Source organism: Tachysurus fulvidraco, chromosome 13 (genome assembly GCF_022655615.1).
Source record: "Tachysurus fulvidraco isolate hzauxx_2018 chromosome 13, HZAU_PFXX_2.0, whole genome shotgun sequence".
Lineage (NCBI taxonomy): Eukaryota > Metazoa > Chordata > Actinopteri > Siluriformes > Bagridae > Tachysurus > Tachysurus fulvidraco.
This window is the reverse complement of record NC_062530.1, coordinates 22,494,136-22,516,894: the sequence shown is the minus strand read 5'-3', so window position 1 is coordinate 22,516,894 and position 22,759 is coordinate 22,494,136. Positions and strand designations below refer to the sequence as shown.

The window sequence follows — 22,759 nt, the reverse complement described above, 5'->3', positions numbered from 1 at the left end:
AAGCTAAATATAAAGGTTCTCCATCACTACAGTTAAGTAATAGTAATGTAGATACATGTAGTATAAATATTATTATTATTATTATTATTATTATTATTATTATTATTATTATTATTATTATTATTAGTATTAGTATTATTATTAGTATTGTTGTTGTTGTTGTTGTTGTTATAACTATTATTGTATGAGGTATTTATAGTTTTTCAATTCTATATATTGCAGTGTATTGTCTGATATTTATTCAATCAGCTATTTACTCTTCTTCCGAACAAAACATCTAAATTCATGCACTTTCAATGCACTGATGTATAATAGACATGGTGTTGTTTTTATTATTATTATTTTATTATATTTATTACATTATTATTGTTTGTTTGTTTTATGTAATATATACTCTAATTGTTATAGGTTATATTCTCTCTCTCTCTCTCTCTCTCTCTCTCTCTCTCTCTCTCTCTCTCTCTCTCTCTCTCTCTCTCTCTCTCTCTCTCTCTCTGTGTGTGTGTGTGTGTGTGTGTGTCTCTTTCTCAATAATTTAAATGTGATTTTAATGTTTAAAGAAAAACACACCAGGTAGGTATCATAAAACTCAGCTCTGCGTAAAGGGTCCAGTGTAGTTTGGGGTTTTAGGGTTTAAGTTGGAGGGTATATGGCCCTGAGTAGGAAATGGAGTCAGTGAAGTGCACAGAGCCCCAATCCACACAGGAAAGAGACTGGTTGTAGCTGAAAGTACCCAAAGGACAGGAAAGGACACAATACAATACAGTTCATTAAACACTTTAGGCAGGTAAAAGGGCATTTAAACACACAAGACATCTAAACTGAGACATATAGACATTTGGTTATATGTAAAGAGATAAACAAATATACAGTATAACAATGCAGAATGCATTTATTTATTTGTTTGTTTGTTTGTTTGTTTGTTTGTTTGTTCATTAAATCTGAGCAAAATTCATATTTGTGCTTGCCAAGGTAAGAAATTAGAAGGTACCAAACTACTTTGCCTGAACATCTGGGTGTCTTATAATGTACATTATGCATAATTCTTTGACCAGGAAATGTGCATGTGGTGTTTTAGAGTTAACACTTTAAATATCACTTTAACACTTTTAATATAATTAGGCCTAAATATTAATTAATTCATTAATTTATTTATTTATCTAGGGTCAAATATGCATTCAGACGGTACAAAAGTTGTGCGATTTATGCAATGTGAGAGACAGTATAAGGCCTCAGCTCTGAGGAGATAAACACCGAGGCGTTATGTTTTTATGGTACTGTACCAATTGCACTTTGAGTTCCCTTTTTTCACGGTTCAGCGGTCTATAGAAGCTCAAGGGAAGCGCGCGTCCCCCCCCTCCTCGGCCCTGATTGGTCAGTAGCGCGCAGGAGCCTCTCCGTTCATACGCGCTCTTCTGCTCACGCGCCTCCTCACATGTAACTACTGTCATCAATGGCAAAAGCGCTCGCGCAGAAGGGACTAATTATTTTCCATTTGGAGGATAATTAAAGCGAGTGATTAGAGTAACGACGGGTGAGTAGAAAAAAAATCTAAACAAATATTGCGATACTAAATGCGTCATGTTATTCGTGCAGGTCTGGTGCGCACTGATGATTTGTTCAGAGACTTATTTAGAGAATCGTTTACTGATGAACTAAATGTCATTTATATGATGCAATGCGTTCAGCGTGTCCGGTGGTGCTGAGCACGCGCACGTGCTGACAGAGAATTCCGCAGGTCGGGTACGTGATGAATAACACGAGGGACACCGAGTGTGGAACGTTAGAGGCTCCCGGGCTCGTGCACAGTGCGTGTGCAAGGAAAAAGCCGGTGGAGTCGTTTAACAGTCGTGCCGAGCTTCGGGTCGCGTAATTGGCTGCAGATGCGGAATTCACTGCTCGTTTAGGAATGAGAGAAACGCAGTTGGGAGAGTTTATGAGGCGAGTCTGAGGTCCTCTGCAGGAATAAACAGGGCGCTTTATACCACGTTCAGTCGTGTATTACGCGCTCAGCTTCAGGCGCGCGCTTAGCTATCAGAATCCGTTTATTACGTGCAGTGAAATCGGATGGACTTTTACACATTAACATATTCCTGTGTCAGCTAAACTGTCTGTAGTACATATAATGAGGCATCCTAGTGATGTTAGTGTATAGGATTTAGAGTTTGGCATTACAGAGCCAGGTATGCCCAAATATTTGTTAGTTTGTTTGTTTGCTTGATTTCTGTTTTGGGAAATAAATAAATAAATAAATAAATAAATAAATAAATAAATAAATAAATAAATAAATAAATAAATAAATAAGCAAGCCAGTGTTTGTTTGCTTGTTAGTTTGCTTTCTGTTTTGGGAACTGACTAAACAAACAAACAAACAAACAAATAAATAGATAGATAGTTCAGCTTTTGTTTGTTTGTTTCTTGTTTGTTTAATCCACTTCCACATTGATTGATGTTTTTTTATTTCTTTGTGTGTGTGTGTGTGTGTGTGTGTGTGTGTGTGTGTGTGTGTGTGTGTGTGTGTGTGTGTGTGTGTGTGTGTTCTATTCGACTTCTTTAAACCGACGTCCTATTTATTTACTTTCATTGAAACTTCTCTTTTCTTTGGGGCTATATTTAGATTTGTTTGCATATGCCTAAAATTTGTCTGGGTTATTTCCGCATGCACGGTCATCATTCCAGTCATCATTTCCATTAGAAAGTGTCTCCTCACTAAACTTTGCTCCCCATCACATCTAACCCGTTCTGCCTGTAACGTCTGCCAGCTGTTTGTGTTGCTGATGTATAGGCTTCCCTTTAAAAGGAAATTTAGACGGTGTTATTGTGCGGAGAGTTTCCTGTTGTTTGCTTTGTGTCCCTGTACTGATGTACTGGGTTTAATAGTAATTGCGCGCTGAAGGCAACGCAGAAGCCACCGGCCCCGAGCTGCCCTTTCACCCGGGACTTTATAAGCTGCACTTATTAGTGCAAAAAGTGTTTCAACATGTGCAGGAGGAAGGCCAAGGGAGGAAGGGCCTCTCTGTTTTACATCTGACTTATTTACTGAAATTATAAAATAGTTTTAATGACTAGTCCTAGCTATTGCTAAGAAATGTTACTATAATAATAATAATAATAATAATAATAATAATAATAATAATAATAATAATAATAATAATAAAAGTTTATTATTTACCCACTTAGTAAATAAGCCTGTGGTTTCCGTTTTATTAGTATACTCCTTCAAATCGGTTTTGAACAGAAAAGAGCACACGGTAGTTGCTGGGCGTTTTATATCCCGTTGTTACCCACAAAGCTGATAATATTTAAATGATGTCCATCATGACTACAGGAAAAGCCATCCCAAAGCTCTCCTTAAGGAGCAACCCAGCAGGATATCAGAGGAGAGAAATAAATTCATGCTTAATAAAGTCTAGAAATATTCAGCAGTTTTCTAACAGATTCTTTCCAACATATGGCAAAGGGGAAATTATTATTTTATTTTTATTTTTATTATTGCCTACTGTTATTAGACTATGCAAATACAATTTAATAAACATTATTATTATTATTATTATTATTATTATTATTATTATTATTATTATTATTATTATTATTATTATTATTATTATCTCCTCAGGGGCTGTGAAGGGAAAGTCACCCATTTTTGGCTCTTTGTCCAATGACAATGTTTCAGACTGTCCCTGACACTTCATCATATGTCAAGGTAAGACATTATGGCACTTGTAAAAAGTACATATACCGATTTGATGTATATTGTAAGCAGTGTGTTTTATGGGAGTTATGTATTGAATGCAGCTTTATTGAATGATGTGCTTTGGACTCTGTCCAACAAATCATCAGCTCCACCTGCACACCAATGTTAGAGTGCAGGGCTTTTGTTCATGTTGACACTGAAGGATGTTTTGTTATTCCACTGACTGAAAAGGAGAGGGTCTGACCTATTCTTAGGTCATTTATTGTAATGTTATTCTATTTGACACAATGTGGGTTTTCACCCCCTGGTCCTCTGAAGATGCAAACACTGCCAATGGAACACATCTGGCTGTCACACTGCAAAAGCCACAAACGCTGATGAAATGAAGGCCTTGTTTGTAGAAATAGTGTTTAGAGATAAAAACCTGTCTGAGAATTCTCCTGGAAGTGCTGCTGTTTATGTATCATGCACTCCTGCAGACCTTTATATTATTTATTTATTTATTTATTGTTTTAAACCAAAGCCATTATTTAATCCATAGCCTATATCTTAAAAACATGGGTATTTGGTAAACGCATTCCTAAAAGATTACCGTGCTGTTGTTTATTCCCCGAGGTACAGCAAGGCACACTGCCATTTCCAAAGTTGTATTTATGACAAAAGTAGCACTATAGCACGCAATAAGCCTCATATATCAAAAAGCCTCTGGGCGCTCACGTGCACCATGAAAATGAAATATCGGGCCTGGCAAAGTCATTCATTATATCTTTACAATCAGCATACTTTCCAGGTCCCACTTGTTATGGTACGAAGACTTATTGCCCCCTTTGCATAAGGGACCTTTTCATGCAGACGCCACGTTTGTGTTGCTCCTTTTCACAGTGCGTGGAAGGCCAGAGTGCCACGAACAGTCCGCCATTTGTTTGAGAAATTGAAATGTTGGAGGAAAATTTCTACTTTCTTAATCCAGCTTTCCCCCTTTCAGACTTAATAACAAATAGCACTGAAAGAAGGGCCTGTATAAACACTGGCTAATAGGATGCTTTAAAGCAGAACTGAGCTATGAGTAAAGATGCATAGAGACAATTAAAGCACTTGAAAGCAGTTGATTGAAATTAAATATGCTAATCACGTTTAATCCTTGTGACATTCTTGATCATGTAGGCTATGATTATTAGCCTAAGTGAAATTTTTTTTTTTTGGCACCTCAGTAGTGGAGTCTAACACGTGAACCGCTCAATTTCCTCTCAACATTTAATAAAAAATAGTTAAAGACTGGACTGGATTACTTGACAGACGCTATTTTACTATTTTATGAATTATTTAAATGCAGACGTTTGAATCATACTGTACAGAAAAAAAAACTCAGATGAGAGCAAAAGAGAACGATTGCAGCTTTTGTCAAAGTTTGAATATGACCCTGTAAACTGTTGTATTTTGTAAACACAGAGAGCTTTGCTGACACATTACGTAGCATTAAGTTTAAGTCTAGGCTGTACAGGTCTGCACCAATGCGAATGTGGCCCAGGCGCGGTTGAAGACCGGTGTTAAAGAAATATTCGTCTCCACTCGAGCGAAGCCACTGCGTAGCTGCGGTTTTGTTTGGTTAAGGCCAGGCGAGACTTGAGCTTTCCAATAAAAATAAATCTCAAATTAATTATAGCCCCAAGCAAGGGGGCCAGACAGTTTGCGCTTATGTGCAGCAGTCTGAACTCTCTCTCTCTCTCTCTCTCTCTCTCTCTCTCTCTCTCTCTCTCTCTCTCCAGTATCTCTCTCCCCCCCCCCCTTTCTCTCTTTCTCTCTCGTTTTCACTCTTTCTCTCTGTCTTTGCATGAGACTAGAAGTTTGAAGCCTAATGAACAATCTGAGAAACTCGATCCTCAGGGGTAGCATCACGGTTAAGATAATATAGCTGAAACCTTTGTCACAAAAAACTTAATTCAGAGCCTCTCTCTGTCTCCCGCTCTCTCTCTCTCTGTCTCCTGCTCTCTCTCTCTCTCTCTCTCTCTCTCTCTCTCTCTCTCTCTCTCTCTCTCTCTCTCTCTCTCTCTCTCTCTCTCTCTCTTTCTGCCTGCAGAGAGAATATTATAATAAAAATGCATTTTGTAATCACCCTAAATAAATAGGTAAAGAATTAAACCCCAGGATTGAGTTGTGGGATGCAGGCAGTAATATTTCATTCCTCTTATTCCACGGTGAATTGGGACCATTTACCATTTTTCTTTATTAATAAACAATATGGCTTATGTTTTATCCATCTATAGTCAGGTTTTAATGCTTCGGAATGCTTGTAAGACAAGTTCATTTCTGTAATCGCTTGTAGTATAGCAGCTGTAAACTGTCTCTTCCTCAACACTTTGTCATGTAACTGAGAAGACATACTGTAAGGTCCTCTGACATTCACATTGGAAAACTTACAGAACTGTTACAAAGCACTGACACTGCTGACTCCTTCCATAAATGTTGAACAAACATCGCCATACACACAAATCTCACTTATACACACAACTGTGTGTTCTTAATTTTTAAATACCATGTTTTTTAATTCATTTTTTTTAGATTCATTATCAGCCTTATGTTGAGACGAGGGTCTGATATTTAGTTGAGTGCCGTAATATATAGATAGATAGATACAACTTTATTGTCATTGCATTGTACAAGTACTATACACAGCAACAAAATGCAGTTTGGCATCTACCAGAAGTGCAAAATGTAGCAGTCCTGCAAAAGTGCAGATAAATATCTAGCATATATAAACCTATGAATTGAGTTACACCTGGATCTATTGTCAGAGCTGCTTTTAGAAGAAATTAATCAATACTTGTAATATTATAAATAACTTGTAAATAATTATTATTCGGAATCAAGAAATTCCGTATATTTAATTTGTGCTATAGCGTGCTTAGTTGAATAAATAAAACATGGCAAAGAAGAAAAAGAAAATGATAAAGGAAAGGGCATTATATTATTAGATAGTTATAGGCTATAAAGAAAAGCAATTAGTTTCTCATACAGAGATTCCTGCATGCTTATAGTCTCGAGGCCATGTTCTTAGTGTTTGTGGGTGTCTAGAGTAACCAGTTCCAAACTGCAAACCTGATCGACAGATCCCTCCCAATTCAGTGCCTTTCCAATGGCACGGAGCAGCACTTCTTCCCCCAGTTTGTGGTTGGAGGGAATGGCTGGCTGTCAGGCTGTGGTGCTGCTCCAGATGTTTTGCTCCATTCTATGTAAACGAACGTGCATCTGTTTACTGGGCCACAAAGCATGTTTGTTACTGCTGAGCAAGTGGCATGCTGGGAGAAATGCCCAACAAATTTAAAGCTGGACTACATAATGTGATTACGCTTGTTTATAGATCAAAATCCAAATTTGTTTTATACTTTAAAATTATTAAGTATTTTTCACAAGGGTGAAATAATCCGACATGCATTTTTTTAAGCTTAGTGCATGATTATTAATTTTATATTACCTCCAATATAAAAATACAAAAAAATTGCTGGTCATATAGTGTTATTTATATTTCAATTGGCATGTTTCATTTTAAAAAAATAAATTGGATGTATAGTTTATTAGTTCTGTAACCAGTTGAGTGAGTGATTAGTCTATCTGTGTTTTAATAATCTACTTCTATACTAATTACGGTACATTTATGTGCTTTGAATCTTTTTAAAGGTGCATTATCTTCATATGGGTATGCTGCTTAATGGTACAAAAGATAAGAATATCACCCCAGAGTCTAGGAAAGGTAGTTTCTTTTTTTACTGCAACTGTAGAGAGGGACCGTTCCTGCTTTAGTTCTTTTTTATTAAAGACAGTCTGGCAGAACATTTCTTATTGGTTTTAATTAAAAGATTGCTGAACACTGCACAGAGGCATGTTTCATCCATCTGATACTTACAATAGTGACAGTTTCCATCCTGGCTACAAAAATCTGTCACAATTACGTGCTATCTGTCAGTCTAGGACTTATGGTTTATAGAAAAAACTCTATCTGGGCAAAATACTATAGGTCTTTCTGGCTTTACCCCAAAGGAAACAGATGTTTGCCAAAAAAAGAAATGGGTTTGGATAAAAAGGTGGTTTATCAGAATAAAAGTAGAAACAGTGCTGTTTTGTTCGCTGAAAGTTGTAGGCGCCTCGACTCTAAATGGTTAAACAAGGTGTCTCCCTTAATTAGGGCGAGCTGCGCAGGCCCCCGGGGCAGAGGAAAGCCTTGACCCCTAGCAGGATCCAGATGTGCTTGTCTCGAGGGGAGCTCTCCCCTTCCCCCAAGACCCCCAAGTCGCGAGCAGACAGGCCGTTTGACTCAGACTCGGGCTTGCTCCCTCGGGCATGCTGTTTGGTTGGGGATGGGGGGGTGAAGGGGTCTGGAGGTCCGGGGTCTGGTCACGAACTGCGCATACTCAGTGTGTTAAATCCGATCGGCATTAAATTGGTGTAATTGACAAAATGCAAATAATATTAATAATAATAATAATAAAAAAAAATAATAATAATAAAAATAAAAAAAATAAATTAACAATATAGCCTACACGTTGCACTGTTCGTGTTCTTTTTTCTACTTTATTTAATATAATTTAGCTGGTATATTAACATACCATAGTAATATAAAGACTTTCAGAATAACACCGCATACCACACAGCCATTTAGTCATATGGCACCGTTTAACCGATCTACCGGAGACACAATAATAAAGTTAGAAATGAAAAGAACTGATCCAAGTCTGCTATCATTCATCCTGCGTGCGTGTGCAGTTCGTGTAGAAATACGCAGAGCAGTTGGATTTGCAGTCGCCTCCGCGCGCGCGCACGTGCAGTGCAGACCGCGGCAGTGACGGGTTCGAGCGGCGCGCCGCCTCCTAGGGTTTGTGGGATTTCTCTAAATCTCTGGACATCTCGGGGACACACTGCACAGCTCTGAGAACTGGGGGGAAGAAAGCACTGTACGCGAGCGCAGGTAGTCACTTTTTCTGTTGATATGTGCGGAAAGTGAAAAGATAGGTGTTCAACTAACTGCATGCAATGTGGATTAGTGCTACATTAAGGTCTGTGCATCAGAGTGACTGGATCTCGAAGAACCTTTTGAGTGGCAATTATTTAAAAAATATATTTTTTTAAAGTTCTCCATGCAATCTATATATAAAATCCAGTTTTGGGATTATTACAATAACAAGTTTTTCCCACTGAGACTGATGTGTTGCTTAAAAATGTGTCACACATATAAAGAGCTGGCGTCCATCCCGTAAATATTTCCCAGCCAAAAACATTTAGCAGAGGAAACAAACTCTATTGTCTTCGCGTCTTATCTCCTCGGGACAAGTATCCTGCTTTTCGGGGGCCGCGATGAAGGCAGGGCTAGCAGTGACACGCGCGCACACACACACACACACACACACACACACACACACACACACACACACACACACACACACACACACACACACACACACACACACAGACGGCTTCCCTTCTCGAGCGCAGTGACTTCATTTCCCAAATGTAGAGGGGGAAAAAAGCAAAACCCCATCGGGTTAAAGTGTCTCCGTGTCTCCGCCGCGTACCGGGGTTTGGAAGTCGTTCAGGCGCGTGTCATGTATGGAATGTTGTCGGGTTCGACTGGACCTTACACAAAATGGACGGAACTATTAAGGTAAGGCCGGTGGATGGCGGGGTTTGTGCGCGGGTTGCTCCGGGGTGCGTACTCTCCTTTCATTCCGAGAGCTCGCAAAACTTCTGCGTAACGTCCCCGAAAGCAGGCAGCCAGATTTCCTACGGCTTTCCTCAGTCAAGTTTCCTTTTCCTTTTCTCCAAAATCTTGTTGGAGAGAAGAAAAAAACGCACATGGGTTAGGAGGTGGACACATTCGGCGACATTCAGATGGAATCCATACACGCACACGCAAAAAAAAAAAAAAAGTGTATAGACGCACATCTGGGACGTAATAAAACCGGGACCTTTTTTGTTTAAATAAATTTATATATTCCAATGCTAATAGAGCATGGATTGGCAGATAATTCGCGATGCTTTGGTGTTTAATTGCCTGATGAGCTTGTGTGGAAGTTGTGTGGTATTGCGTCGTTAGTGTTTTGTATAAATCATAAAGCGGAGGTTCCATATGTGGCGCAGAGCCCGGGCTCCAACAGCGAGCCCACCCACTACAGCCAGCGCGCACAGATGTTTTTAATTAATATATTATTAATTAGAGAAACTAAAGACTTCTTCCTTGTGTTTTTGGTTTGACCTGAACAGAAGTAAAATATTCCGATTTACATATTACCCCCTCTTAATAGGTGGCAGTAATGGACAAAGAAATGAATAAATTAAACTGTTTTTTTTTGTTTTGTTTTAATTTACTGCTTTCTATAATTTCTATAATTTAATTTAAATGCACTTTCAGATATTCTAATAAAAGATTGATTATAATGCCGATACCAGGTTTCGTTTTTAATACACGTATTCAGTATAAATCATTTAAAGTAAATGATGTAAGTTGCTTTTTATTTTATTATTATTATTATTTTAAAGAGTTAAAAAAAATGTCTACAGAAAGCACCGCTGGGTAAAATGACGCTAAGGGTAAATAAGCTGCGTTACTTTTAGGTGCTTTAACTGTATTCAGGTTTGCAATTAAGAGGAGAGAAGAATCAGGAAAGTGTATCTGCGTGTGCTGTCTGATTTCCCCTCTTTGTGGTCATATTAGTGGTTTTGGGTGTGGAAAATGTGTGTGAACTGTGAAAATCTAGAGAAAATCTAATGCTTTTATATTTTGTCTTTTTAAGCTTAGTTTTTTTATGAAGCATGGAGAAAAGTTTCTGGTCATTTTTTGCATGCAAATGAAATGTCTAAACTGTACAGTGTTCTGTACAAAGATGACAATATTTATGTTAATTGTAAGTATTATTATTATTATTATTATTATTATTATTATTATTATTATTATTATTAAGAGCATTTGAGTAATTCATCTGAAGTAAAATATATTTTCCGCCTTTGCTGCACCATGTTTGATTGAGTATTAACTGTAGGCATATACACCATGACCCATCATAAGGAAGGCGTCTCTGCCAATGGGGGTTTCCTGTTCTACACAATCTGGTTTCCTGTCAGGTTTCCTTTCCCTTCTTAAACAAAGGACTGGAACGCACACTGTATCACCACCTTGCCTAGCACAGAATGGGAACAAGCCCATCCCAGTCTAATGTCATGATGCATCTGGCTTCAGAGTCCAGAGGTATCCCACACTTAAGCTCTTCTCAGACACAAGAATTACCCAGACTGTCAGTCTTGGGTGAAAATACAAACCTGTTTTTTCTTCCTGTCTGAGCCTCCAGTTGTGAAAAGAAATGCTGTGGGTGCTCCTTGCAGTCAATTTCTAAAGAGCAGGCCTGTGGTTCTGCGTGGATGAAGTGAGCTATGTAGGCATAGCTAATTTATGGTCTGAAGAAAACACCACTTTTGTGAGCATTTTAACCCTGTTGTAATGAAAACCTTGGTTCAATGCCCCAGCCTTGCTGAGATCACCCGTCTGTATAAATGTAGGAATGCTGCATTTTGCCATTGGTATGTATGTGTGTGTGTGTGTATATGTATGTGTGTAGAATTAGATTTTCCTATTTTTAAAACCCCTCTGTAATCTTGGGAAAGCCTGACTGCCAATCATGAATTATATGGTGCAGTCTGATATGTCTCAGCATAAGTAGTGCACAGCAGTCAGAATGGTCCTTATCTGGCACCATCATAGCATTCTTTCTCTGTGTCATACTTATCCTTCACCAGCTCCACTGCTGTTGGTCTCTCTGATAGTGTCCACAGATGCTGCATCGGCTTTGCCAGTCAAAATTATGGCGCCTGACAAGAAGCTGAAAAAGCCAACGAGAAAAAGAGGACTTCTCGATAGAGGCAGGCTGATTATGTGAGACGACTTCTCTGGAGTAATCGCAGCAAACTGTTCTGATCTGGGCTTTGGGTTGGTTACATTGAGCTTAGCCCACTCAGTGTGATAACAAAGATATCACTCACAGATGTAAAATATTAGTGGGATTCGTTAATTTATTTTTTTCTAATTATTTTTATTTATAATATACAATATCTACAGTGCCAAGGCTCAACATTAACAGGTGCAGGTCTTGGCAAGTGTTTGAATGGAGCTGAAGGAAATGTGTTCTATTGTGTTGGCTCACCCGGTGAACAAAGTTTAGAAAAAAGGAAAATAGAAAAAAGGAGAGGAAATGGAGGGGGAGCCACTAAAAGATGTGAATGAAACATGAACGTTTCTGTATGATCAAATCAAGAGTGTTATTTACAATAATGTTGATGGGCAGAATGAAAGCACTATGAGCACCCACTCATGTAGACGCCATAAGTCTCTGGAGAGGCCTGTCTACTCCGTTTGTTTTCTTTAATAAAGCTACATCACCCCAGCTGAGCTCCTGCAATGAGGTTAAATGTAGAAGCGACCTCCGACTAGTTACTGTGGATCTGTTTTGACTTTCCAACCCGCTTGTGTTTCAGTCATGAATGGGACAAAGAGGCAAGATTACATTCTGTAATTGATTTTTTTTTTCTTTTCAGTTTGAAATTGACATTCTCCCAAATCTGTTTCTGAGCACTTTCAAAATGATGCTTTAGAAAACCGTCTGAACATTCTGAAAAAAATTATTCACCTTTTTTTTGTTTAAGTTGTCCTTTCAGTAATACATTGGCTTTGTGACGATTGAAACATATTGAAATGATTCATTTTTCTAGTCCTACGCTGTGTGTCTGAACATAATCCACTCCTATTCATAAAGCCACTGAATGTAATTTATGATCTAAAGTTTTTATGTTGCTTCCTCCAGGAGGCGCTATCAGTGGTGAGTGAAGACCAGTCTCTGTTTGAGCCTCCCTACGCATCTGCTGCCCCTCTACCCAAAACAGACATGACAGCATCTAGCACACAGGATTACGGACAGCAGCACAAGATTAATCCCATCCAGCCTCAACAGGAGTGGATCAATCAGCCGGCCCGCATTAACGTAAAACGCGAATACGACCACCTCAACGGAACCAGGTGTGGATTTGAATCAGAAAAAAAATGGTTCATCAATTCATTCATACAATGTAGTTTTTAGTAAGCGCCATTTCCGGCATTAATAAGGAAGTCAGGGACATGTATTTCTTTCTCAAACACAACTCCCATTTAAACTTTTTAAATGAAAAGTGACGACTTATTGGTACTGGGACCGTAACTCACAATCACTAGTCTAGTATAATTAGTGTAAAAGTTTCAATTTAAAGACACATAAAGTCAAAGCTTGAGTAACTTCATATGACGTTATTATGATGAGGTATTTTCCTATGAAGCATGCCACACTCATATTTTCAGAGAATCCCCTGTGGACTGCAGCGTGGGGAAATGCAATAAGCTGGTGAGCAGCTCAGACACTTCTCAGATGGGTTACGGAGGCTACATGGATGAGAAGAGTGCCCCGCCCCCTAACATGACCACCAACGAGAGGAGAGTCATAGTTCCAGCAGGTACATTAACGTCACAGAACGCATGCCTGGATTTCACTGACTTTTTTTTTTTAATAAGCCTGCATGAAATGTACAGGGTCTATATGTTGTTCCTTGGATGATGAAGATCTGATTCTGAGGTTAGAGCATGAATCGGCACTTCATGGTGCTATGTGATAAAGCCTCGAGTACGTGCACACGAGCATGCGGCTATGGCTGAAAGGCACGACCGCAGAACTGGCAGACATAAAAACATGACTCTGGCAATGATATACAGTACATTCATCCATTTTCTGGAGCTGCGCTACATTTATGCAACCAATTGCATATAAGGTTGATATATCTAGTACAATGTCTAGCTTAATTTGTTATAGAAGGATTTTGACTTTCTTTCTAAGAGCTAAAACACACACACACACACACACACACACACACACACACACACACACACACACACACACACACACACAAAAAAAAAAAAAACTATGTCAGACCACTTAGTGTATAAATCACCTAAAAATCTGTAATATGTAATGGCTTTAAGGTGGTGCAGCAGAATGAATGGATGCTACAACCATCCATGAGTGGTGTGACCTCAAGTATGCACAGTTAGTACTGTACCTTAAGCATGTTCAGCTGTATCGTAACCTAACATCAGCAGCAGCTTGAAAAGATTCATCTCATGGAGGAATCATGTGCACCCTTCCTGGCTGGGATATTTGGAGAAAATAGAGGAAAAAAGCATGTAATTATACATAGTCAGTATCATTGACTCACAAGCTGATGACACTCTTTTCCAGATCCTTCTCTGTGGTCCCCGGATCATGTACGGCAGTGGCTAGACTGGGCTGTAAAAGAGTACGGCCTCCTAGAAATGGACACAGCTATGTTCCAGAACACGGATGGCAAGGAACTGTGTAAGATGAGCAAAGAGGATTTCCTGAGACTCACCACTGTGTATAATGCTGAAGTCCTGCTCTCACATCTTAATTACCTCAGGGAAAGTAAGTGGGCTTCTCTGCTTCTCTACTTCTTCTGATTAATAACGTCTACCTGTAGAGACTCGCAGCGTGTTCTCTTTTTTTTCCCATTTAAATTAGATTTAGAATGCGATTTTGCCACAAAGAGGCTTTAGAGAAATCTGGATGTAGATTTAATGAGCAAACCAGAGGTGATGATGTCAAGGACAAGCTCCTTGAGATAACATGAGGAAAAGGAAGAAACCTTAGGACTCAAAAGGGAACACATAAATCATTACAGTATACAGTACAGGTGCAGAAATGTAAAGTGAAAGGTAACAAGTGTGTGGAAAGGACATTTTGTATAAGCAGAGTTTGAACCCTTGGTTGGGTCTTTGAATATAACAGCACCAAATCCAAAGAAATGTGTGAACTGTATTATTCTTATTCATGTTGAATAATATTTATTGCGATCCCTTTTAGACACAAAGGAGGTTTTTACACCTGGTCACTTCATGCGTTTTCTGTGATCCGATAGCTATCCGACCATAAAAAGACCAGGTGTAAATGCCCTCCGGAACGGTTTCAAGACGGATATAAATCCGATCGTTCAAACCCCTTCAGGAGGTGGTCTGGGACGCATTTCAGATGAAACTGGTCAGGTGTAAATGCATGTGGTTGTTCGAGCCACATACGTCAGCGCTAAACTACTCCCAAGCGGAAGTACGTCACTTGCAGGTGACTCGCGAGTCATGCATCGTGCAAGAAACAAATACGTTTTCCCACCAGTGCTGGCTCCGATCTTTCACCCAGGTGTCTCGTTGGGTCTTAAAATGCACTGCTGCTGCCAGCGAAAATGCAGCAAACAGTAAATACTGTTTTTTGTAGCAACCGCATACACCAAAGCATGTCCCATTTCAATTACCCCGGAAATGAGGTGAAATATATTTGCATTTTGGGCGGGAGTAAAAAGATCGGATCGATATCCGATTCACCGAGACCCAGTTATGTGGCCTAATGTAAATGGAACAGTTTTTACAAATCAGATAGCTATCGGATCAGAGAAAACACATGAAGTGACCAGGTGTAAAAAGGCCCAAAGTAATACAGTTTAGGTTATCCGGTTCAGCATATTGGGCATTAGCTGATATGTTGTCATTTCCGAGCGAGTATGACAGGGCTTGTGGTCAGATATAATGCCTGCCATCTGAAATCGCTAACCACTTGAAATACAATAGAGGCCTGAACATTAAAGTGCTGCTTTGAACTCAGGAGCACATTACTGGTAGAAAACAGCGCTGATAGAAAAGCTAAGTAAATCATATGGTAATATCAAATGTCCTGATTCAGTGGAGCTCATATTTCTGCCAGAATAGAGGCTAAACACAATGTTTGACTTGTGGCCAGGGCATAGACACTGATGTCAATTTACAACACTGTCACCTGCTAAATCGTTTTCTCATAGACAAATTATTGAAAATAGTCCCAAGACACATTTAAGGCAAAGCAAGTAAGAATTAATGGGGTGTTGAGAAACCAAACTAAAAAAAAAAGTAATAGAGTCATAATTGTACAGCATTTGGCAGTGGTTTGAGTTGTTGGACGACAAAATAGCAATACACAAAATTTAGCCAGAATAATGACGTTATTCAATATGGTCTATTAATGGCAATCTGAAAAGAATTTGCTATCCCTTCTTAAGGCTTAATAAATTTCTTTTCTACATGATGAGCTACTGCAATTTGAATGGGGGGGCCGATGGTTTTGCCACAACAAGGCAGCTTTCTCTGACTTTCTTTTAACTTCTATCTAGTGAAGTAATACATAAAAGATTGATTTAACACGTTCAACCATGCAGTCAGAGCTCTGTTCTTCCATTTAATAGTTTTCAACTCAGAGAGTGTCCATTCCTGGCATCCTCCATAACTCCTCAGGACAGCCACGTTTTGCTTGGCAGGACTGCCACGACCATGAAGAATTTTGATAACTATCCCAACCAAATTTACTCCCCTTCTGTGTGCCCTCAGCCATGGGCAGGCCTAGACGAGACCCAGGTGCATGGCCTCCGGTGCCTGCCAGGCGAGGCAAGGCTCTGCACTGCACGGGAAAGTTTATCCCTAATTTACAATGGAGGCAGTCTGCATCATTCGTCTTCCAAGGGCTTTCTTACATTATAGCTCTCCATGTTTTGGCAGAGTTCCTTTTGTGGCTTTTACCCCCAACCCCAATTGGTCGATGTAATCTATAAGCAGCACGTTGCAGGGGTGGTGCATCTGTGTGTGGGATGTCATCTGGACCACGTTGACAAACTCGCTTGAGGTCCAAACGTTCAATCTGATCGCTCCAAGTTCAGATAAAAGCACAGGGCATAGATTGGTTTAAAAAAAAAAAAAAGGCAGCACTTACTGAGGGTTAGCTGAGCATCCTTCAAAAGGTCAGGCCCCAGTGGTGTTGGCCCAAAATGGGATGAGAGAAACAGCTGGCCCATCCCAACATTATGACAGCAGCTCAGCTCCAAGGCGGGTGGAGTCCTGGTGCTTAAAAGCAGCCATTCTAAAAAAAAAAAAAAGAAATAAAAAAATAAAAATAAAACGGGCCAATAGACTGAGCAGTGTGAGGTAATGGGAACTTAATTTCGTGGGTGTCAACAGTTTGTGTGGCTAGCCGAGCCAAGGGCCTGCGTACGGATCGAGCATAACGGAGGCATTGTGAGCTGCAGGGCAGAGCATTCTCAGGATGCTTTTTTCCCTTCTCAGGAGATCCTGCCGTTTGGAGTTTTCATTAAGGACGGTTGCTGCAGGACTGATCCTTAGCTTAAGCGTGGGCCATTGTGGATCGGCCTGAAACTGCTTTTGATTTTGCCTTGTGTACTTTGGAAGGTGAAGAAATGGTTGCGAATCCTCCGCTCGGCAATTTGAATTGCCTTGGCTGCAGTCCTGAGCAAAAAAACCGACATGAATAAGAGCGATTACCCTGTGCCAAAGCTCTCTTTTGCCTTAATTTACTTCCTGGAGACACAGAGAAGATAGTAACATTGTCTGTTCAAGTGTGTGTACACTGTTACATTGTGTTGCTTGTACTGTAGGTATGTTCTATTGTGATTCAAGATCGCTATTGATAGTGTATACATGGCTGTGAGTGTGTGTGTGTGTGTGTGTGCATTTGCCAGGGTGTGTCTGACTCCAAGACCCTTGAGATATGGAACATAAGCTAATCGTTTTTCCGCTCGAAACACAAACAAACACAGTCACACAGACAAATAAGGAATCTGTCCAGAACTTTCTGGTTCCCTTGGTACAGTATATGCACAGACACCATTAAGTGCTTAAGCTACTACAGTCTGTAAGGTGTCTCCTGGAGCTGAGAGCACACTGTATAGTTATCCTTAACCCATATGTGTATGTGTTCAGTTATGTTTATTGAGAGTTTGATTAACATTCCAACGTGCCATTAGGTTTAAACACAACAGAGCTGAGTAGGGTCACCACTCCTCCAGCCTCAGGCCACACTGCTAGAACAGCTTTGCCTCTGCTGACTCATACACACAGGCGCATACACAAACATCTTTATACTTAGCAGACACGCACATGAATTCAAATACTGAGACACAAGAGAGTGCACATGCATGCATACATTCACATAAACAGATGCAGTCCAGGAAATCTAAACACAGACTCCATCACCAGGTCTTGACTCAAATCTGGATCTCATGGAAAGCAGATTGAATCTATGGCTGCATGCACTGACGCTGGAGGCTGCTAGTGCATATTGGAGTAAAGTAGTGCGGCATGTTGCTGCATTATTTTGGTTTTGCCGTTGGTCACTTATCCAGATTTTTGTATGCGATTGCCGCCCACTCACCAATGTGCTTTCAATTTGGCCACAATTTGAGAATTTGTTTAAATTACAGCCAAGAGTGGAGCGGAGGTGAACCGCTAGTATTGTCTCAGCTTCCTCAGAACAATCAGCAGACACAACGGTGTATGTTAGAACACCAGAGATAGAGTGTGTGAATGTGTGTGTGTTTGTGTGTGTGTGTGATTACATATATTACACCCACAGTGAAGGTAGTAACAGGAAGGATACACTGCTGAGACAAACCCAGTCTCCAGCATTCTAAGGCCTTGATAGTTTACACAAGCCATAAACATGTGTGCAGCTTTCTGCTCTCTCGTTTTTTTTTTCTCGTTCTTTTTTATTTCTTTCTCTTGTCGAATTTTATTGAACTGCCTACTTACATTAACCAGCTGTCGCTAAATTGTGAAAACTGTTCTTTTATCTAAGCATTAGTGCAAATGAATAACAACAGAACGCTGCGCCTAAATCGATCTGAATCTAGTCATGGTGCCAAAAGAGAGAACTGACTCCCGGCAATAAGGAAAAAGAGAGAAAAGAAAATAATTAAGGCATTATGATGAGTTACTACTGAGACTGATTTCCAGAGACAGTATCCAGAAACAGTCCGTACGCATAGACTCACAGCAAACAATTCTAGAATTCAAAAAGGTCTAGAAAATTCTATAGCAGTCTATATACAGATGAACCCGAGTAAAAGTCTATTCTTTGCACACATATTGTATTGAATCCGTATTTTTATACTCACCGCAATTGGTGTGTCAGCAGGAAAAAATAAATCCAACACAAATCAGTAGGTCTGAGCTTTTGTATGTTGTTCTCTACTGGAACAGTTGTATATATACAGTATATAGTAAAATATCATGTTTCTGATAAAACATTGTCGCTGTCTGGGATTTGACCGCAAAAAGACAGAGGAGCTGTCAAAGTTTTGAAAGAAATAAAGAAGAACCCACTAGCTAATTTGTTTAGAAAAGTATATGACATATTCAATTCAATTCAATTCAATTTACTTGTATAGCACATTTAACAATTTACATTGTCTCAAAGAAGCTTTACATAAGTACAGAAACAGAACAAAATGTTAACGTTATCTCTAACTCTAACACATATAGATAGATAGATAGATAGATAGATAGATAGATAGATAGATAGATAGATAGATAGATAGATAGATAGATAGATAGATAGATAGAATGGATCAAAAGCAGTTCTGCTGCTACGGCTGCTGCTGGTGCTGCTGCTGGTGCTGCTGCTGCTGCTGCTGATGATGATGATGATGATGATGATGACGATGATGTATTTCTGTAGTAGAATTGATACCGGACTCAACAACGTGCATAGTGTAAATGTTCACACTGCTTGCGACGCTGCTCATGACGATTTCCATACAGGCATTAAAAAAAACAGACAACTTGACTTTTTTATAGGAATGCCCATGTGAAAATGCTGGAAAATTGGTTGTTTTGCCAACTGTAATTACAGAACCCTTCACTTAAAAATGCAACATGGTACAGCATCACACTGAACAGACACCATCATATTATTTCTGTTTATTGTACCTCTCCTTGTTTGTGTAATCATTTACAGTCTAAAAGCTTTGCTCTGCAGATGTACATTGCATCCAATCTTAATGTCGTAGATTGTTTATTCACTGAGTTACCGCTTTATCCTGGTCGGCTTCACGGTGGATTCTGAGCCGTGCTGAGGAAGACTGGCGTAAGGCGGGAATAAACCCAGTACAGATGCCCTCACGGATAACACTGTAGATTATCATTTTAATTACATTTCAGAATGGATGGAATGGTAAATTTTGTCATTTGGAAGGATCATAGAAAAGCAGGATTAAGCATCATTTTGCTAGACTTGAGTAACACAGTCCATAGTGGTGGGATTTGAGAATGGACATGTGTGAAAAGACAGAATGCTAAAAACAGAAATGTTTTCAGTGTGAATTAGCCTTTAGGTCTTACAGCAGTCTGTGTTACACTTTATCTATTTTTCACTCTATGCCTGTTTCTCTCTCTCTCTCTCTCTCTCTCTCTCTCTCTCTCTCTCTCTCTCTCTCTCTCTCTCTCTCTCTCTCTCTCTCTCTCTCTCTCTCCCTCTCTCTCTCTCCCTGTGTCTTGCCCACGGCCATGTGGGGGTTTATTTTTCTTTTGGGGCAGCAGTGTTTGATTGCTGCATGGGGATCGCACCCTACACAATGGCTGCCCTGTTCTGGGGTCCACAGTGCTGGGGTGAGGGGCCTGAAGGTTAAAATATGTGTGTGAAGTCTCCTCATCTTCCCCCCATAAGACACACACGTTCTCAGAATCTTCATCTGCTTGAATACCTGAATTTATCCCCAATATCTTCAAATATAATCTTATTGCTATTTATGTCATTTCTGCTATTCAAAAAAACCGGTGCTCAAATACCACATCCAAAACCGCTGATCGATAAGAGTACATTTTTTAAATCCTTGGATTTGGATTGATATAGTACTTGTGAGGAATTGACTGAAATGCAATTTAGAAATGTGACAAATCTTTTTGTTTTATTGAGAAAACAAGCCGAAAGCAACACCCACTTAGTAGTAATTACACAGTACTTACCCTGTTATTACACGTTAATAAACTCACCAGCCCCCTCCACAGTTTGGCTTTAAAGTCATGCATTTGGTCCATGTCTTTTAATAGTTTATTCTATTATATCTTGCAGGTAGCTCATCACTATCATACACCACACCATCTCACACTGACCAGTCTCCACGTTTGGCTGCCAAAGAAGGTAGGATCATTCGTCACTCTTTACTGCTTTGCTTCTTTGCCCAGCAGCTTATATTCAAAAGACAAACATAACATTTGGCTCTATTTAACAATTTCTTTTCTTAATGCTGCGTGTGCATTTTTTCATAGGCCAAACTGAATCATTAACATGTAGCGACAACTATAAAACACCATAAAAGGCAAAGCTCACAGAGTTGAAAATGATGACTAAATGGCAAACAGTAGTGGGGGTGGGGTTCAGAGATGTGTGTGTGTGTGTGTGTGTGTGTGTGTGTGTGTGTGTGTGTGTGTGTGTGTGTGTGTGTGTGTGCTTGAGTGTATATATGTGTATACAGATTTTAAAAATGATCTAAGTTCACATTGGCCTTATAAATCTCAGGAGATTTTATAGGATCCGAATGAACTGAATATCACCTCTCCTGTGTTAAGGTTATTAATAAATTTGTATTCAGTTTTATATACGAAGCTGAATAATAGATTAATGTCTCATAGTAACAGTTACAGGTGAATGTAATGCATGAACTATAAACACAAAGACAATCATTTCCGTAGCAATACCTGCAGATGTTAAAGGACTAGAGGGTGATATAACCGATCAGTGAGCTCTCGGTCTCTCTTTCTGTCTGATTGTGTGTACAATGGCTGAGGCCCGGACGCTCAGCAGGTGCTGTTTTTGTTCTTTGTAAATAAAGAAGCGTGGCAGTCGAGTCTGCCATTCAGCCTCCACCTGAATGTGAAGTACAGGCCGAGGACCTTTTACAGAGAGGAGAATTAGCAAGACAAAAGGCACGTGCCTCGGTTCCCAAAGCCAACGGTAAGAGAGAGGGATGGAGAGAGACTGAATGAGAGGAACAGATATGGATTTGAGAGACAGGTGTCATAGGCCCCAATAGAAAAGGATAGAATATGATGTGAGTGAATGGTTTGCATTTGTGTGATTTTGAATGCTGAAAAGTCTTTACCACAATAACAACACAGAACCACTTAGATGAAATGGGCTGTTGTGTTCCCTCGAGTGTCTTTAGTAGTTTTAGTACAATATTAGTTTTAGATTGTGATGGTTTGATGAAGAGCGATGGATCGGTTTAGTCTGTATGCATCATGCTTTTTGTGGTTATTAGTGTCTTCAAGGCAGCTGTGGGAGCTAGTTTGCTCTTATTATTATAGTTTTTTCATTGCTCTTTAAGAAAATAAGAGGCTGTAATCAACATTTGTGGCTTTATATATTTTCCTAGAACACTATTATTATTGTAAATGCAGGTCTAAATGAATCAAAGTGATCTAGCAAACATACACATATATACTGTTGTGTCAGTAGTTAATTATTGTACCATTAATCAGCTTGTTGTGCATCATGACCTCATTGTCAAGGTCTCTGTGAATAGTTAACTTAATGAATTCTACTTAGAAATGTTACGTTACAGGGTTTTATAGAGGACAAGCAGAAGAATCGTTAACGGTTCCGCATTTAATATTTGTGCTGTATGTAGTTTGGAGCTTGTTGATTTACATTGTGTCACTCAGTATAAAATGATCTCTTGCTGGAAATGTTATATGATGCACAAAGTAAATGTTTGAGAGGTTGTAAATATTTAAGGTTAGGGTGAGGGCCAGACTTAAGATTTGGAGCTTTGTTTAAAGCTGGAAATAAAATGCAGTAATCTTGCTTGTTTATATTCCAGCGTAAAGATATAACATATCTGAACTGGATATTTTGAGAGTGTGTTCTGATTTGATATTTGATTCAAAGTACATTTTGGCAAAAAAATATCTAATGAGTGAGTTTTTTTCACAGCAATTTGCCATTTTATAGTTCTATTTAATGTTGGTTCTAGAGCGAAAAAAAAGTTGCTTACTACATACACGCAACCTGCGTATGTGAAGCGTCTACTATAAAAAGATCGGTGAAACTTGTGAACTGTTTGTAAAGTAATGGCTTTAGAGAACATCTTTTGACCAATAAGTCAGGAGTTCATGAGTGC

General features: G+C 39.4%; 1 protein-coding gene across 4 annotated transcripts in view; it reads left to right on the top strand.

Moving 5' to 3' along the window:
* The first annotated feature begins 1,381 nt into the window (after window positions 1-1,381).
* Window positions 1,382-22,759, top strand: part of fli1 (Fli-1 proto-oncogene, ETS transcription factor) — a 29,304-nt gene continuing 7,926 nt past the window's right edge. Inside the window, exons 1-6 of one of the 4 annotated variants that reach the window (XM_027161594.2) lie at window positions 1,382-1,534; window positions 3,617-3,703; window positions 12,535-12,746; window positions 13,062-13,213; window positions 13,993-14,196; window positions 20,710-20,778. In XM_027161594.2, coding sequence (XP_027017395.1) covers window positions 3,659-3,703; window positions 12,535-12,746; window positions 13,062-13,213; window positions 13,993-14,196; window positions 20,710-20,778 — 682 coding nt within the window. In that variant the 5' untranslated portion in view covers window positions 1,382-1,534; window positions 3,617-3,658. Of the gene's footprint in view, window positions 1,535-3,616; window positions 3,704-8,508; window positions 8,655-9,140; window positions 9,348-12,534; window positions 12,747-13,061; window positions 13,214-13,992; window positions 14,197-20,709; window positions 20,779-22,759 lie in introns of those variants that run through there. The other 3 variants (XM_027161596.2, XM_027161597.2, XM_027161595.2) reach the window with 3 other exon arrangements.